The sequence below is a fragment of the Anarrhichthys ocellatus genome, unplaced genomic scaffold (genome assembly GCF_004355925.1).
Source record: "Anarrhichthys ocellatus isolate YVR2014 unplaced genomic scaffold, GSC_Weel_1.0 scaffold33, whole genome shotgun sequence".
Lineage (NCBI taxonomy): Eukaryota > Metazoa > Chordata > Actinopteri > Perciformes > Anarhichadidae > Anarrhichthys > Anarrhichthys ocellatus.
Window position 1 is genome coordinate 2051409 of NW_022280063.1, and position 19694 is coordinate 2071102.

Here is a 19694-nt window from a genome sequence, read left to right on the forward strand (position 1 = left end):
AGAATACATAGTTATTTATAGTAAAACCAGTATAAGATAATTTCAATTTTCCTTTGATGACCTTGAACACCAAGACCATCTAAATTTGCAGGGAACGTTTCTTTTCATATATTTAATTTATTCTTAAAATATTTCATGATAAAAAATGGATGTAAATGACGAATACTTCTGCAATGCTTTCTCTTTCTCTCGTTCTCTCTCCTTGTAGTATTCATCGCCGTCAAAAAGATGCCAGATTTGTGCACGAACAAACACAAGCAAAAAAATAAATGAAGAGATCAAAAGCCATAGAGAGGAAATGAGTCAGTATTCCACACCATGTACAATACAATATCATAGCAAATTAGCAGATTTCAATGGCTTCCACTGACTACCATAGATTTACAATGTTCAGTTGGCTGCAGATCAGTCCTGAATAAATTGTCACTTTCCTTTTTTTTCAGTAATGGTTCTGATAGACAGTGACTTGTAGATGACCATGAAAAGAAAGCGGCTACTGAGGTGTGAACAGAAAACCTGGGACTACGAGCTAGCAGTAATGAGAACAACAGCATTTGTTCACATCCTACTAAACTGCCATTGTGACCACATTTTAAGTCCAAGAAGCTTCTCTACAAAGGTACAACATATAAAACTGTTAAATATATAACTTTTTAGGGCCTTTCAAAATACATTTAATGACATTTCTTTACTCTCTCTTCAGACTCAATAGCATTTATACGCTCTGTAAATATTCATCATCTCTTTAATATGATTTGCGCTCCTGATCCATGACCAACTCGACAATGCTTCCTTCAAGCTGTCCCAACCGTAGCTACTGAAAAATGCAAATCAGAATTTTTTTTTTTTGATACACAGTTATACGTATGTAGTACCTATATCTCCAGTTCCGAAATACAGTGGTGGACTTAGTCTGAGAAAAAATGTCTGGAAAGTTTTAAAAGTACTCCTTTGATCGTGTCCAATACATGTGCCACCGGACGCCAGTTGTCGTTTGCGTTGGCCCATTTGTGCACCGTGTCTCTGTGGGGGCAGTCGTTGGTCGGTGGCGACAGTAAAAGCAAGTTCACAAAGTCTCTGCGTATCCTTGCCACATGGTCCACTTTGTCATAATGATCGTATTTGTTGTTTTGCTCTTTGGTCTATAAAAATATGGGAGGTTTACTCCAGCAGAAGGCCTATTCACAGCAAAGAGCGCTCAGTTTGTTTTTTTGACGGCCGCGTGAGGTGGTCCGAGAAGCAACAGGGTCCGGTCTGTAATGAGTCCCGTCTTTGCTCTGGAACTGCTGCTCTAGAGGCTAGGAGAAAGTTGTGGAGAAATCCCCTTTTCAAAGCAGTTAGCAGTTTCAAACAAAGTACTTCCAATGAGGCAAAAATCATTCGTAGGATTCAAAGTGTCCGATCCGCCGTGGTACAAGCAGGCACTGCTAATTTCACAGAGCAGGCAGATAGAGTGGAGAGGAGGTGGACACAACATTTTGACCCAATGACAGATAGCAGTTGGGAGCAGTCAGAAACCCGGAGGGGCTTGCCACAGGAAACGGAAAGGGTTTTACAGCAAGTAGTCTGTCCAGTGTCCAGGAGAAAGCTTGCTCCCTCAAACAGTCAATCCCTGGTTTTACCATCTCTAGCTGCGTTATGAGACCTGTGAATCAACAAGAACAGAACAAACATCAGGTGATTGTTTAGCACAATGTCATCGTCACACTCTACAGTCTTTCAGGCAGCACACATTGTCTTTGTACTGCCTGTACATTCAGCACTTTGTGTTTCGAAATATAAGTGAAAATACGATCATGTTCTGTAATTAATACAAACAATTCAGGAATTTGACATTTACCTTTGGAACTAAAGTTTGTCTTTGGAACTAAAGTTTGTCTTTGCAGAATACTGTCTTTTAATGCTCTCTTTTACTACTCCAGTAGTCTGTCTTCCTTTCAAAGTAAAACATTATTTGTTCAACATTTTGAGGAAAATGCTTGTTCACTTTCTTGCAGAGGGTTTATGAAAGGATTCAGACTCGCATGTCTGATTGGAAACAAGGGGGAAGCAGCTAGTCTGGCTCTGTCCACATGTAATAAAATCCTCCTATCAACACCTCTAAAGCTTGCTGATGTTAAAGCTTGTTCTTTTAAATTCGCACAAAAAAATGTAAACATGCAAAGTGTATTAACCTCAATGTGTTGGGTGGACCTCAGACCCTCTGGGGGGGTGTGGGGGCATGGCCGCCCTAAGAAAATATTGTACATTTAAAAGTTAAATGTATCAATCTTGTGCACTTTGCATTTATTTGTCTTGATGATCTTGTAAACAAATTTGTGCTGGAATGTTGCCAAGTAAATTTATGGCATTCAAATACTCTACTTAAAGGGTAGCTTTGGTCTTTTTGGTAACCTTTTCAACCCTATTTTCCCAAGTTTTTGTGTCTAAGCGACTAATGAGGACAACAATTTATAAATTGGTCCAGTGTTGAGTGAGTGCGCTGCTAACGGCAGACGCTACACAGGCTGTAATGTAATCGTTAACTGTCAGTTAAATACATCATTCCTAATTGGGCCATTCAGCATGATGATTACCTTCACTTTTGGTCATTTTTTTAATGCAAATAGTTTTGTACTATTATTTATACAACAGTTTGATTAAAGGACTTATACTTGTAGCCTGTATGTTTACACTGGTAGTACTTGTGTAAGTAAAATATCTTAGTAGGCTACTTCTTCCTTCACCACTGCCGTCTAGAAAACAATTTAATCATAAACACAATGGTTGTGGATGAGTAATCTGCCAACTAATACCTCTAAAGCTTACAGGTTATATCTTGAAAACAAAAAGTACAGCCTTTAACTGATTCCTCCTGTTTCCAGTCTTTATGCTAAGCTAAGCTAAGCTAAGCCAACTGGCTGCAGCTTCATATGATATCGATGATATCTCAATCTGCTCATCAAACTCTCAGCAAGAAAGCAAAATATCTTAATAAAGCAAAATGTTGAGCAATTCAACATAAAATGATTTATTTTAAGGGGAGAATCATTGCATACATTGTGTGATACTAAAAACCTTGTTTATACCCATTGCTCCTTACCAAACAGAGGTGCTTATTACAGCACTGTGGTAGAATTGTAAAAATAAAAACTCTCTGCCAAAGTAAGTGTTTTACTCGTCAAACTTGTATAATTCGTCAGCGGGTGTAACCACATAACAAAGCGAGTCTCGCGTGCAGAACAATCTACCAAAAGAAAGACAAATTTGGAAGCCTCCTCACCATCTGGCCCCTGCCAGTCACGCAGCCAACTTGATAGAGGCGCTGATGTCTTTCAGGAATTCTGAGGTTTAATTCATAATTATGAACTATTTTTGATTTAAACAGGGGGCAAATTGCCATGAAAGGGGCAGGTGTTGGATGGAGTACTCGCATGTATCACGGACGACAATTTCTGATGCTCTGGGAAATAATAAACATATCACTGAGCTCAGCGCTTAATAGAGATTATGTCATGGTTTTGTTGGTGCTAGGCATTAAATGACCCAGAGGCATAATAGCTTAAAGCAGGGACATGCCTGTGCCATCCCTTGACTGTGACCGCTGCCCAAACAGGTGTTTATTCCCAGTGTAAGCACAACTTCCTTATCTCAATGCCTCCTTGTGGGCACACTGAGATTACAATGGCTTCGATTGGTCAAGAAGTCACAGATAAAACAGAAGCAAGACAGAATCACTGCATTGACACATCTAAAGAGGAATGGAATGCATTTAAATAGAAGGCCAGGCATAGGCAGTACAAGGTAACTTTCTTATATTCTCTGTTCCCCTCCTTTTTTTCTCACACCCACACTGTGGCGAATGGCTCCCTATAAATCTCACACACAAATTTCATCTCGGGGAAATGCAAGCCTTCTATTAAAAAGAGGAGCGAATGTCAGATGAATATGAGATGAAATTGCCCTATGAATAAAATTCACAGGCCCTCAGTGATTATTACCTCGGGTTTATCAGAAAACGACCATATTACTGTATTTTATATCTTATAACAGCAACAGAATATTTTACATTCTTGCGGCAGAGGAATGCAGGTAGAGGGAAATGTGATGAAGAGCCCGTCTGGCTATTGAACACATGGACCAGCTGTTAGTACAGTGGGGTCTGGCTATCTAAACAAGACCAGAAAGAGAATTAGACCATAAATTAGACAATTCGAGTGAGACTGATAAGTGCTGCACGTGTCATAGTTACAGAAGGGGAAAGAATCCATCTGCGCTGATGTCCAATTTGTGCAGGATTCCTGTTGTTATGAAGCTAGCAGCAAATCCACTAAATACATATTGATATATACCCAGCAGCATTCAATCGCAGATAAGGAACACATTAAACATTGGATTCCAGGGGCGTTACTTAGAGCTTCTTGTCTCCGGGCAAAGCTGAAATGCTTTGATCTATAAATAAGCATGCATTTCTGCTGGCTTTCATATGCATTTTGCATGTGCAATCAAGTGAAGGTGCATGTCAGATGAGCAACAGTTAAAGCAACGGCCTGACATTTCCTCTTTGGATGAACTCTCGCTGACTTCAAAATGTCACAGCGCTGTGACCCACGGTGAACGTGTGAATGGGCGTCGCATGAGCAAAAATTGATCTGCCTTTGCCTCTCCAAACTCTTTATTGAGACTCTGATGGATGTGAATAATGCAGAATCTCAGGAGAATGTGGTTGATGAATTGATGTTTGATTGATCGGCTGATTTGTTAATTCGTTGGAAGCTTTTTTTGTTACACTCCGAAGAGGGCGAGGCGGTGCCGAAACATCAGCTAATGGAATAAAGCCTTTTCTGCTCATCTGTCATTCTAAAGTGCCCCTGCTTTTTTTTGCATCAACTACCTGTTTCTAATACTTGTTCTTGCCGTCGCTGTTTAATGTTCAGCCTTGTGCAGCCAAGCACGCTTCCTTTTGGATTGGAGCATGCAGGCTGCACAATAGCCCACTAGATGAATATTCATAAGTGAACTTGTAGGTTAGCAATGATCCACAGGTTAATAAGGGAAGGGAAATCGCTCATTACATTCTGTGAAGTCGGATAATGCCTGAAGCAGACGCTGAGATCAAAATACACGAACATGTATGCACAGGCCTCTAGACACTAGGCCCCATTACACATTAAGAGAGAGTTCAAAGCTATCTGGGATGTTACGTCATCATCAACCCTTTCATACTGCATTTCAGAACATCAAAGCAAACACATCATACTATCTGGATTCTACAATATGACCAGAACTTCAATTCTCAAGAGGTAACATTAGAACAGATTTAACGTCGCACTCCCACCAGAAAGGAATTAGAAAATGTCACTGATTTTGTTTTAGATTCAAACAACTGGAAATGTTCCCCCATTTCCCTGAATGCACTGTAATGTATAGATTCTATCTGTTCATGCAATAAGCTACTGTATTGTATGCCAATGCATGGGAACAGATGATTGCAGATAATATGGTATTGTTGCCCTTTACACAGCACATTATGGGACCAAAGGTTTCAATCTAATCTTAGATAGCCTTCTCCGTTAGTAAACAGATAATGATCTTCTATATCAGTGATTCTCAACTGGTGGGTCGCGGAGCCGTTTTCAGTGGGTCGCGGGCCTTTGCCTCAAAAAAAAAAAAAAAAATTGAAAAAAATCCTGTGCTTTTATTTCGAAGGGGATTTTTTATGCAGCGGAGTGCATAAAAAAATCACACTCTTCACACTCCTGAACAATATTTGGCGTTAATGCCTTGTAATGCTAATATCAGCAGGGGATAAACTGAAACCTCTGTCAAATGACACTATAAGTAGGCGAATTGAAGACATGTCGGATGACAAACAAACAACAGACCACAGCTCGAATTTAGGCAAGTGGTCATTTTACATTACAAATGGACGAATCTACAGACATAAACAAACAAAGCAGTTTTACTCATTTACGTGAAACATGTGTGGGACGGGGACTTACAGGAACAAAAGAGAGCTCCCTACTACTACGACTGCAGAGGACATTTTCAGCTCAGGTTCAAACTGCACCATCTTTTCATTACATACATTTGAGAAGTTGAAAATTGTCCTCCATTTGGGTCGCGGCTTGTCATTAAAGGGGTGGGTCCCGCAGCCAGACCAGTTGAGAACCACTGTTCTATATGATGCGCTGTGAGAGGATCCGCCATCACGCATGCATTCCACTCTGTGTCTGTTTATACTTTCAAATCTACTGAAGACTTGCTGTCTGGCCTGTAAAGCAGCCGGATCAGATTTATTTCTAGAAAACGAATCATAAATGCCGGCAATATTGACCGAGAGAAGAGCCTGGTTTTTAGAAACTCTATGAGACCGGGCATTTTTATGACTTTGGCCTCATCCCTTTTATTGCACAATCTGCTAAATTTACTACATGGCTACTCACTGTTTCCCAATCACATGCATTAATATCTGTCTGGCGCCTTGTTTTATTTTAGCGCACAGACGCCATACGACACAATACTTTTAAAGACAATATACAAGGCACAGCAATAAAGCAGAGCAAAACAAGCTGAAAAGAAACTCATGGATTTTCTGTGGTTAAACACACACTTGGGATCAGGCGAGTTTATGGAAAGATTTGTAATCCAAATAAAGACATTAAGGTTGTTTAAATTCTATCAGGGTTTATGTGTGTCTGTGATTCTTGTTTGCATTTTCTGCTAAAGTGGGAGGGTGATGTGTTTGTGGACTAATAGATCCAGGAAAGTGGTTGTAATGATTTTGATTCAATTTTGAAAAAATAAAAAAACTACCAGAGGGACAAAGTTATGATTATTTTTTTTGTCAAGTTGGGTGATCCCCTGGATGTTATCACGGAGAACTTTACGGTCCTTATCAAATGTCCAGTGTGTGCCAGGGGAGACTCTGACATTCATCATAAGTTCTGATCAGCTAATATGTATTCAACCAACATGTCGCGATCACATGCAAACTATGCGGATTATTAGTTGGTAAAGTGTGTGGGAGGCATCTCCCAGTTCAAAAGTCTAGGCATGATTGTGTTAGAATTTGTCTGGAACTTGAGACCAAGACCCTGTAAAGTGGTCCAGAAGTCCAATCAACAGGTGCTGTTCAACAAGATACTACAGCTGCCAACTCAAAAACTCCTGCAATCCTAACTTCTCTCTGAAACATATTTATGTTTTTTTGTATTTAGTTAACCTCCCATGTTTTAAATCCTTTATTCTAATTAAAGATAATTTCTGCTACTTGATTGAACCCACTATATCTGTAAATGCTGGTGTTCTGTAATACAATCTTCAGTATATCAATTTGTATGTCTTTCTCTGCCTCTACCCAATTAATCAACACCCACACACATATGGAACATTTTGGATAAATCGTGTATGTGCAGTAAATAAGATGACCATTCGGGCACATGGTTGCTTTTATATATTTTTTTTAATCAAATAACTTCATTTTAAGAGAGCCATTTGGCTATGCATAACAAAAATATGATACGACTAATCTCCCTTTTCAAAACTAGCTCCACTACAAGAACCTGAGTAACAAATCAAAGAATTAGAGGGGAAGGGGCTTTTCAGTTGTTACCTTGCTGCCTCCATGTGGCTCTTGGTGCTCTGTCGCTGCTTGTGTTGCTTCCTGCCTTTGCTGGACCAGGGTTTGGGTGGAGTTGTTGTGATGTTGGTGGTGGTGGTGGTAGGGTGCTGTTGGCAGATGGTTTTTGGCTGTCTGTCAAGGGGTCATCAATGCTCTCCATAGTGCAAGAGTGTCGAGGGGGACTCTTGTCGCGTCATAGAGCCTAGGAGGAGAGAGGGTGAGGGGAAGGTGGTATGGTTATCAAGCTCACAATGAGGATGCAGTGTTTTATATTTGATTTAGTTTTTTTGGGATTTAGACAGTCACGGCACCGTCATCAGCACCAACACCATTATCAATTTGTTTCGCTAAAATGATCTTTGTTCAAACCCGATAAGCTGTTCGTTGCTGGTGTGTCTCAAGGTAACTGTTCTGTGCATATTAAATATAAAAGTGTGGGAGTAAACCAGAGTCTGAGTCTGTATAGCCCACATGGAAGCAAAACACAAAGAGTCCTTTTGTTACCAATTGTACTTTGTGTTTAGTGCTAATTAGTAATTTTTAGCATGCTCACATGCTAAACTAATAAGGGCAACATGGTAAACAGAACGCACAAGTAAACATTTTGGAGATGCATGGTTTTCAGCAGCAAAAAAAAAAAAATCTGTATTTACTTGTGAGTGAGTGTCCACATGTGCATTTGTTGTAGCCTGTTTGTTAGAAGAAACCTACAGCTCTGGTAGTAGTAACTTTCTGCTTTATGAAATCAATTACCTTTTTTGGCCACATGGAAATGGCTGAAATTCTGAAACTGGGCCGTGTGCTTTCATTGGCTAGCAGACATTTTTGGGTTTTGGAAACGCTGCCTTCTTAGCAGATTAATCCCACAAGCTCTTAGGCTGTTGTTAAGAAACTAAAAAGGCAGACTCTATTGTTTTAGTTGTCTTTCTGCCTCTCTTACTAACAGCCCCAGCTTTCCAAAATGGAGGATTTGGTATTTTCCAAACCGAGACAATGTGCTGACTTGGCTCCCTCAAGAAAGAAGCTGGCAGATCCAGCTAATGGTTAGCAGCACAACAGGGTCTCTTTTTCTTTCTCCCTTGGCCTGTCTAGGGTGGCCAAGCAGCTTTCTTCTTAGCGGTGAATCTGTTCAAACCACTGCTGGATGTGCCTGGAGGGCCCAGAGGGATCAATTACTGAGGCCGGTACCGACCCAGAACCGGGGGGGGGGCGTGATGATGGTGGAGCTTTGGCGGATTCCATCAGGTCCAGCGCCTGAACCGGATCCCCATAGAGACGGAGAGGAAGAGATGAAGAAACAGAAAGAAAGTGATGGTAAGGGGACTGGGGGATATCAGAGGGAGGCACTTGCTTGCAAATCCCGAACGAAAGAGCTTTTTCATCTCGACCAACATGCCTTCACTAGCAGATGTATATAATATATGCTTAAATACAAAACCTGAATACTGAATACTTCAGGTTCACGGGGGGGCAATCCCAGCTAACATTGGGTAAAGGCAGGTTACAATATGCACAGTGAAGGTAAATTGAATCACAATGGGATCTTTTTTGTACTTTGATTGTAAATAACGGGCTACACTGCAAAAAACCCATCTAAATAGAGCTCGTTTATTAATCAAAATTCAGTGCCAGGGAGGGATCCCCCGGACCCCCCACAGAGGTACAGGCTAAGCCCCGAATGTCTGTTACTTGTTTACTAACTGGCCACTGGCCTTTTGTTGCAAAAGGCAAAAGTGGCCCCCAGGAGATTCTGTTAGTGGGAGGATAAAAAGAGCTTTTATTTCCACGCAAATTCACATCAAGGCACGAAGAGTCTGCATGTTGAATCTTGCCCTCTCTCACTATACAGAGTACCTCCGGAGTGTATAAAATATACATGATACATGAGATCACAGTATCAAACATTATACTCGCGCTCAAACATTTTTTTCCAATTCCTTATATCTTTCTCCTCTATTCTGCTTGATCACGGTAATCACAGCCCTTACTCTCACAAAGTGCCAATTCTGTTCACAGCCTAAATACCCCAATCAGGACTGACCTAATAGAACGTATGATTAAGACCTAGTCGCACATTAAAGGATCTTTAGTCATTTAAATAGTCCCGGTTTCTACATTTTGAACCACCGTTTCCTACAATGTCTGAAAATGATTGTGTGTTGTACATGTAAAAAGTACAGTACACAAGACATTTCAAGACAAGTGCACTTCTTTTTGCTGAGTGTTAAATCAATTGAAAACATTGACTATAGCATGTGCATACAGCATGGCAGTAGTGAAAAAATTATCCTGAGAATTTTTTTTTCTTCGTGAGAGAAAACAGACTTTACAAGCACTGAAAGGCTTAACGACAAGAGCCACTGCTTGATGCACACCAACAGACTTAAATAATGTTTTACGACGCTGTGCGTCTGACTGGCCCAAATCTATTTCTATGTCTTTCACTCACGCTGCTTTCTTCTTCCCTCAAACTGCTTTTTTCTGTCTCTCTTTTAAATTGTTCGTCTTATCGGGCTGTCACAAAAGCCGCCAGATAACCCGAGGTGATTTCGTTTTTTTTCCCTCTAATGGCGCACTCAGTCTGCCTATTTTTCGCCGAGCTCCCCGCGTCGGGACATGCAGAGAAAGAGAGAGATAGCTCTCCCTCCGCCGTTTCATCTGCCAGTCTAAAATGGTGGAGGGCACAATGCAGAGCTTCCCTCCTCTCGGGAGAGATAGACGGCGGTAAGCCTTTCACTGAGAGAAGGAGGTAGAGGAGATGACTGCTGAGACTACGTATCGCTTTGCCAAAAGAGAGCGCTTGGAAAGGCAGCAAAGGCCACATTTGACTGTGGTGACTGTGTGATAAAATGCAAATTCAAATCATTTAGTGTCATGGAGGGAGGGAAGTATATTGGCAGTGGGAATTAACCCCTGGTTGCTGCGTAAAGGAGTTTCTCTATCTGGGGATTTATTGCAGATGAGCTTTCCAGGGAACATGGCATTTTGTGTTGTTAGGACGCTGTGACTATTCCCCAAACACTAGCGTGTTAGTTTATTCAACATGTGAATATTCTCAGAACACTGTAGGTTATAAAACAGTACACTATTTTGCTTGCACTACAAATTGTTTTGCAGCTTATACACCATAGGCTCTGGTTGGATAATCGCTATTCAGGGGCGGGGTTTTAGTGAAAATTGGCCGAACATTTGAAGATTTGTTATGTTTTTGACAGATCTCTCCGGCCAATAATTATTAATCATTTTTATGCCCATAAGGGTTGCTATAAAGCATGCTTCTTGGCAGACATTTGCTTTTATGTACTTTTATGTACTTTTATGTACTTTTATGTAAGAAAAGAAAGTGAAGTGGTTAGTGATGGACATGCAGTTGAGTGTCCACGTGCATTTTATTGTTTCATTAATACGGTTAACTGAACCCAAGGAGCTCATTTATAGTCTTAGAGCTTGATATGGTTCATCTGAGGAATTCAATTTTCTGTTAGGTCAATCATTTAGAGGAGAAACTTGTCACTGTATTGGCAAGACTCTTGATACTGAAATAAATGATGTGCAATGGCTTCACAAGTGCACCTCTGTTTGATATGTGTCCTTTTCAACTGCAGTTGTGCGTGTGTGCACTGCCAATACAAGTAACCTCGCTCAAAACGTCACTGTCAATAATAAGCAATGTACATATCAATCTTCATATGTTTCTTCTGGAGCCGGCCCTACAAAAAAAAAAATCCATATCGTGTTTTTTATTGACAGGAACAACATGTACCCTGTAAAGCAGGGTCAGACTAAGACAAATGCATGGACACAGGGACAAGGCGGAAGAGAGGGAAAAGTGAGAGACGGGGAGGGAGATAATGTAAAAAACAGATGTGGAAAAAAAGACTCTATGGAGTCAAGCACAGGGAAAACAAGTGTGCGAGGAAGTTATTTTTAAACAGAAGCACATCAAATGGTGGCCTCTGAGAGGATGAGGGAGAACGCACAGCATACATCAATCTGCCTTGCAACTCATACGAGCAGACTGAAGGTAGAGAAGAGGTCAGCGGTGTCATCCTGAGCAACAATCTCCTTCTGTTTGACAGAGAAAACACAAATTCTCAAACATTTGACCAATACATGCAAACCGCCTCCTGACATTTGTCCAAAATAGCCCTTTATGGGGCTGAGTCAGATTGACTTGGCTTAGTCAAATGCCCCGCGGGACATGTCTGTTTGTCTGCATTGATGTTTTCCCACAAGCACCTGACAGACAGGTCGGACATGCTTACTGGACTGTGCACAGCCGGCAGTCATTCTTAGGCGATATTGGGGCGGCTGCAGTTTGGGTTTAACCTTGAAAAGCCTGAGGGAAGGGGCCATTTGTTCAAAGTTAACCAGAGGGAGGCTGAGGAGTAAATTGTTTATTTTGTTTTTGCCCGTCATTCTCCCTTGGGTCAAGCAGATAACAAGAGGTTTATGTAATTTCAGCTTTGGAGAATCAGCCTTAACCTTTAATGCATTTCAGGCAATTTTAGGTTGTACACGCATGGTGGTGAAGTAAAATCTTCAAGACTTTCTTCAACCCTGAGATTAAAGGGAGCGTTACATTAGGCCAGTTCATCCATCACATCAATTAATATTTTTAGAAGAATTTTAAGCAATGACCCCGAGTCTGCTTGTTGCAAGTTATTAGAATCCATGACAGTGAAAGCTGCTTTAAAACACAAACACACACACACACACACACACACACACACACACACACAGACCACACACACACACACACACACACGGACAGGCACAGATGAGTGCACATAGCTGTCCAGCCATTTGACTAGCTGTCACCAGGCTTAAAGTAGCCAATGAAGCAAGCAAGAAATACCTGTCACGTCTCACATATTGTCAGCATAAGCCGACGAGAGGCACATTGACGGACGTCCTGAGCAGGATATGAAATGTGCTCGAGGCCTAGGCTTACACGGCCACCCTTTGAAAGCAGGGACACATATTCATAACTCTGAGTATACAAACAGTTGAAAACATCAGTAGGAGCATGTTAACATACACATAAGGATGCACATCTATTAGCCTCTAAATAAACAGTGACCACTGCATATGCATACTCAACCCCCCTCCAACACACACACACACACACACACACACTAGCTCTTAAATCTGTCAAACTAACACATGGATCCAGTTATATGTTGCCTAGGGGTGTTAGTGTGTGTGTGTGTGTGTGTGTGTCTGCCTGCACAGATAACAAATTACATTGTAGGTGGAACATGTCATGGCTGTCACCTCAGTCTCCACAACTACTTATATTCAGGTTGGTGTCCGCTGAGAGACTCACAAAATGGTAAGAGAGCAGAGGCAGCAGCTGATAACAAACCATATCATCTGGGCTCAGCATTCAGGGTGTGTATCTGCTACGTGTTTGCGTGTATGTATGTGTTTGTCTTCAAGCAGGAAGGCATAAACAAGTTAGTCAGCTGATGACTAAATCATGACAGATGCATTAATGATGCCCCACCGGTCCTCAGTGTTCACCCATTGACATTCACAGATAGGGCAGCTGTGTTGTGTGTGTTTGTCTGTGTGCGTGTTGTGTAACATGTTTCTTAACGGAGACCTCTTTAATTGCCAGAGTAAAGACTGTGCATACAGGCTGAAGAGCAACAGGGTTTTACATCTCTTGTAAAGCTGTGGGAGGATGTAAGGCCTGGGATGTGGGAAGGTGTGTGTGTGTTTGTGTGTGTGTGTGTGACTTTGAGCTGGGGGTGAAGTGGAGAGGAGGAGGCTTGGAGAGCTGGAGACAGGGTTTGAAGGACGGGCGGTTGACTGAATGGGCGGCATCTTAGCGAATACAAGTGGTGGTTCCCCATCTGCTGCCATCATTAACATTAAGAACGTCACTAATTCAAGCTAATTGCGGGTGACGAGGAAGTAAACAAACCGCGTACAATTTGTGGAGACGAGCTGAAGACGAGGAGGGTGGGAGAGGAAATTTTTTTTAAAGCATTTTGAAGTGAATTCTCAGCTGATTTTTAGGCTATTATCAATGGAGTTGTGACCCGACAATGTGCAAGCTGTTCCAATGTGCGGTGGAGATGAGCAACAGTTGGAGATGAGGCTCAAAGTGTGCAATCAAAAAGAATGAATATTCAATTTTCTTATATTATCCAAGAATCTCCTGAGGAGGTTGTTTTGAGCTGCAATACTTTCAAATTACCAATGGGTTGAATGACTATGTGTAAGGTGTTACACTTAGCGATTCTGTGGTTCCCCTCAGAGTTTTAGTGTTTTCAGGTTTACGACCCACAACATTTCAGTGAAAGAAACAGCAGACAGAAACGTTTGCTTCAAGCTAGTGATCATAGCAAAGCATTAAAGCAGCTAAAGAGTCGCCTTTTTTCCTGGGATACTGGAACAAAACAGCCAAAAAAGGTAATAATCAGTAGTCAGGAACTTTACTTAGTGATGTCAGCACAGCAATATCTATTTAAATATATATAGCATTAGCTAGCATAAGCCACCATACATGACCGAATGAGGCTGTAGCAGCAAAAGCCAGTAAAGGTGCCTTTTTCTTTTGCTTGTAATTTTATATATTTGATTGTAAAATGCACACCGTTTCTTTCATCTATCAAAAGTTACATAATCTTGCCAGTTTGAAAAAAATAATAAACAATTGTCAGCAAATGTAGAATGTGTAATATTTTACCATTTGTGTATGTCAGGCAGTTTGAGAATACAAATATTGTAAATAAAATAATCACAACCCAAAAATCACCACACAATTATCCACAAAATCAGTAGCAGGAAACTGCACATTAATTAAAGTGGGCTTTAGATAAGAGCTTTTTATGGGAGCCAATACTCACTAGTGTTTAATATCCTGTAAAATTATTCATTTTGTGAAAATGGCCTCTAAACAGCAATGTTTGGCAAGCAAAACTGTTCAATCAGTACAAGAAACAGCATTAAATGTGTCCTTAGTTGTCGATTAACACCACAATTGATTTTCTATGCAAATGCTTTATTTTCAACTCACACGGTCATGTTGTTCTCAGAGCCACTGGTGCAGTGAGTCCACACATTTTGCACACACCTACTGGTTTGAGAGTGCTTTGTGTAACCTGGGGGGGCGAAAAGAGAACTCACCGTGGTGGTTTTGACTCGGCCTCCGGGCTGCGTACAAGTCCAGCCAGATTTATTGACTAACAGGTCACAGCCTTCGTCCTCCAAACATGGCACCATCTCACACCACTGCTTTTTCCGAACAATACCAGCTGCAGAGAACACAGGAAAAGAGCGAAAGAGCGATTAGAGAGGTGAGAAAAAAAGAGCAGGAATAAACAGATGAAGAGAAGTGAGAGAGGTCGATGCAGAGATGTAACGATTAAAATAGAGGGAAGTGGGTTGACGGACGACAGATGGAGTAAGACAGATACGGGCAAAGATTTAACATGATGGAAAATGATGGAAAAGGGGGCGATTTGAGAAAAATGTTGAAATATATTTAAATGGAGTGAAAAAGATGGAGAGATGTAGAGGGGTTGATTGGAAGAGAGATGAGGAATGCAGGTACATGAAGAGCAATGGAGTAAAGAGACAATTGAGAGGTATGGGAGGAGGGGATGACAGGGAGTGATGAGGGAAAGATGGAGAGAATCAGGCAGATGGAGAGAGATGGAGAGAGCTGGAGAGAGCTGCCATCAGTCAGGTAAAGAAAATCAAACATCACGAATGATATTTAGCGAGTTTACAGCCTCTCTTGCATTCAGCAACATTTTAAACAGGACCAAATACTTTTCCTTGCTTCTACCACAAGGAACAAAAAATACTCCTATTTCATGTACAGATTTAAAGATCTGACATTTAATGCATTCCAAAAGGCTTTGTCGTAACATGTTGTAATTTGTACTTTTTCTAGTACGAACCTTGTCTCAGTCTGCGCTGCTGTATTTCAGTTTCTACACTTCCTAAAACAGGCCCAGGCTCAATGGTATGGCATTATATGTACTGTAGGCTTCTTCACTCATAGACTGAGAACGATCAAAGGAACCATAACTGATTTAATGAGCCAGTTTAAGATAGTTTTTTTCCAGAATCTCTCCCATTCAGTGACAATTAAATTGGAGTTTTTCAGTTTTGAGAAAAGTGATGTAATGCAATCTTTCAATACAACAAATGCATTTTGGATGCTTAAGTTGAATAACCTGTACCTCGTTTTGGGTGTGAGCATCATTAGCAACCTCTGTTGTTGGTGTGTGAAGGATTCACACCGTCATGCGATTCCTATTTTGCATCAGAGCTTCTTCTCACCTAACAGCAATGCACTGAGCTTTGCTCTGTTCACATAGATCCTTGCCCCACTGAAAAAGCATTCAAACAAATCAGTAGGTACAATGACATACATCTTACTGCCACTTGTGAATGCTAAATATATCTGGCTTTTATACATTTTTTCTTTGTGATTGTTAAGCGTACGACCAAAACAGTAAGCTCTTTGATTCTGCTGAACATGAGATCAAAACCTGACATGCTGTTGGTCTAATCATATACTAAGATATGTATATTAGCAGTAGTTTCAGTATCTTCTATAGAAACAGCAGCCAAGTACTGGAAGAAAATCGGATATAATTTATGCAGTTACCTGTTTCTGCAGTGAGAGGACATGTGAGGGGCAGAATGAATCATCGATGAGCAATTGAAAAAAAGACGTCACACATTTACACTGAATGTGTGACTCTATAATGACATATCAGCAGCAGATGAACAGCCAGAATAAAGGCACAAAGTCAAATTTGCAAAACAATCCTTCCAGTGCTTTTTGGTGTAATAAGAAACCCCCAAAAGAAAAATCACTGCCTTGTGTCTGGGGTTGGTTCCCAATCACACGAATAAAACCACCTGAGACGGAAACAGTAAAGAGATGAAGCGAGATAGAGAAAGAGAGGAAGGATGAAGACAAAGTAAAGAACAAGCATATCGAGATAACATTCTTGACCATTACAGAATATGGGCAAGATAAAGGAAGACGGATACATACATTCATGCTCATATTCGTATGCATTTATGGATGGGAAATTGCATTCTCTAATGGATAACAGTGAAACTCAGAATGAATTACAGGGCATATACATACATCATATTGTCTTTGCCATGACGTCCGTGGGATGCTGGCTCTCTTATAAAGCACGTAGGAATTGTGCTCGGTTCCATATCTATAAATTTTGCTCTCAGGGCACCTTCAGTAGCTGTCATAACCTCAAATGTAGATCGTCAGCGAGCGTTGTACTGAATGCTAATATCTGTTCACCATAAACAATATCCATGTATCAATTAATTCATTGGATATGTATACGTTTTCAAGCACTACTTTATTAAATATAGAAAGTACTATGAACACTGTGTCAGCACAGTTAAGAGTGAATTTGAAATTGACACCAACGTGAAGCATTATTATTGTTGAGTGCATTTTGCTGACATGCTACTGGAGGTTGAATTACTTGGCGCTACTATAGTTTGCCTCAAGGCTAGCTGCAAAATAACAATCTAACACGTGTGACTTCAATATTTTCACTTCAGGGACAAAGTTACACTTGCGGAACAATGCAATTTCAAATGGATAAAGAAATCTGAAAACTATTAAGTGTTGTCAGCAGTATTTGTTTTCCTTCTAGATCAGCCCTGCTCCACAAGTTAGACAAAGCACTCTGTTTAGCGTATATAACCTCATTCCCCTGGCAGTTCTTAACAGATAAGACATCAAAAGTTGTTGCTGTGAACTCCACTAAGTTTACCGGTGAAACCAATCGTTGGCTGTCCATTTCTGGATATCCAGAGATGCTAAGCATTTATCCTGCATGAATGTCAGCCCTTATCTTGTCCTTTGGATTAAGGTGTTTGTTATGCCCCCGAGTTTGCATCCCTAAAGAGTTCGGTATGCTTCAAGACGAACAGTGCCTGAAACCCCCCCTCCCCTCGCAACCTTTCAATTGGAATCGGAGAGTTGACTCCCAAACCAACAGTTTGAAAGGCGCACCGACTTCATGGAGCTATAGCCCAAAAGGGCAGGTGCGAAAAAGAATAGGCTCACCCAAGCTTTCTTTTTTCATTCATAACACAACTTCCTCCAGTTTTCATGTGTACAACCGATTGCAACAAACACTCTCTCGCCCTACCATCAAGTGTGGCCATTTGAGACAACTATGAAAAGCATTGGCCATCAGATATGGTTCACCAACATTTCTTACAAACGTGTTTGTTTAAAGCATACCCCTTAACACCGTTCTCTGACTAGCTTGTCCCTACAGGCATTTCTCAGGGATCCGTTCTCTCTCACCTGCTTTTCCTACATACACGTACAGTGTATGCTGTGCATTATAAAAGCAGTGATCTCTCCCTCATGATGCATGCTGACGACATTATACTGTTGCCAGCAGGACAAAAACAGAGCTTCCTACTGGCAAGACATCGTCACCCCAAAGGTCACAAAGAGCTGTGTCAAGAATACAGAATGAATGTGGGTAGAACAGGTTCTACCTACAGCGCAAGCCAATTAACATCAAAGGGCAGGGAAAAGGAGCTGGTCGCTGGCAACAGTAAATAAAAACAAAATCCACTTTCCGGGGCAATGTTGATCAAATTTTCAAATTTGACCATATTGACCAAGGATGTTCTTATCTCATCATTTCATGATATGGTAATCAAGCAAAGAAAAAAAAACAAGACAAGTCTAAGACAAGCTCTGACTGCAGTACCAGTCTATAATCAAAAAAATCTATTGAGTATTTTGGTGACACCACCTAGTCCTCTGAATTAGCATACCAGATGCAGCCTTCATGCTGCACACTTCAGGTCCCAAGTCAAGTTCAAGACATCATTTATTCCATTCACTGGAACTTTTCTTCAACAAGCGTCTAACCACCCCCACCCCCCAACACCCATGCACGTCACCAACCTATTCTCTTTTTAACATTTGATCACATGTTTAGTTATTATTTGAAATCTATCTTTTGTGTGGTTTATCCTGATGTGTTATGTGAAGTATGCCAGTGCCAAAGACAAAATTTCCATTTCATGTAAATGTGAAGGACAAGAAAGTGTTTCTGAATCTGCATCTACATGCCAGCTGTGCCTCGGCAACAGTAAGTGTAGCGTAGGGAAGATGATGTAAAACCGGCTTTGTAAAAGGAAAAGGGAAGCAAGTGAGCAGAAGAGAAAATTAGAGGACATATTGAAAACACGCCATTCGCCGAGGTGAAAGGGAAAAAACCTGTCAGCTGCAATAGCACGCGGTTTGTCAAGATTTTTTTTTTTTCCTTCCTTTTCTTATTTAATCCATTACTGTGAATTTATCACATTGTCGGCAAGGTCACTTCACTATTCACTAACCGGTTTTGTTTCGCTTCTAAATTACCATCCAGTGGGGTGACCCTCAGCTGATGAAGATGTATTGCGGCGTCAGGTAAACAATACTAATGAGTGAACGAATGCTATCATGTGTGTGCGCTCCACTCTGCATGCGTGTTAGACATGTCATTTATGACTGAAATAACAGTACAATGGCTATATCGGTGATGACTCAGGTGTTCATCTTTTACTAACCGTCTGTCTGCTTTACCTTGAACGCAACTGATTCACAGTTCTACAATAATAACAACTATTTATACATTTGTATCATCTACCGTCACAAGTCCGTGATAAAAGAAGCATCAGGTTGCTGTGGCGGAGACCCTAATGTAACTGCACAGACATCACATATTTGCAAAACAGATTTGTGTTACTGAAAATTCTAACTCATCAATACTCTTTTATAACAATAATGGATTCAATGAATTTGGGTAGTGTGAAGGATGTTCACAAATGATTATCATCCAACTGCGCAGTTGTCCCCCCCCCACGAGGAAAATTTTAGCACCGGTCAGCTTTTTAGTTTTGTTATTTTTTAGCTTGCAACTTGACCCAACTCTTGACATTGTCATATCCAGCTGCACCAGGCAGCTGCTTTCATCAACAAGGCTCCGATAAACACACTGTGCACTAAACAGCAGTCCATAAAGTTAGTGATTATAGCTGGTGAACTTAGTGCAGCCTTTAGAATCTT

At 40.9% G+C, this 19694-nt stretch overlaps 1 protein-coding gene across 3 annotated transcripts in view; it reads right to left on the reverse strand.

The window, feature by feature from the left end:
* Nucleotides 1-696: 696 nt before the first annotated feature.
* The window catches only part of LOC116393422 (chemokine-like protein TAFA-5), a 117728-nt gene continuing 98730 nt past the window's right edge, over nt 697-19694 (reverse strand). For 2 of the 3 annotated variants that reach the window (XM_031865754.1, XM_031865755.1), the window contains exons 3-4: nt 14744-14871; nt 7812-8857 (exon numbers count right to left, since the gene is read on the reverse strand). In XM_031865754.1, the coding sequence (XP_031721614.1) occupies nt 8717-8857; nt 14744-14871 (269 nt within the window). In that variant the 3' untranslated portion in view covers nt 7812-8716. The other variant, XR_004213388.1, reaches the window with a different exon arrangement.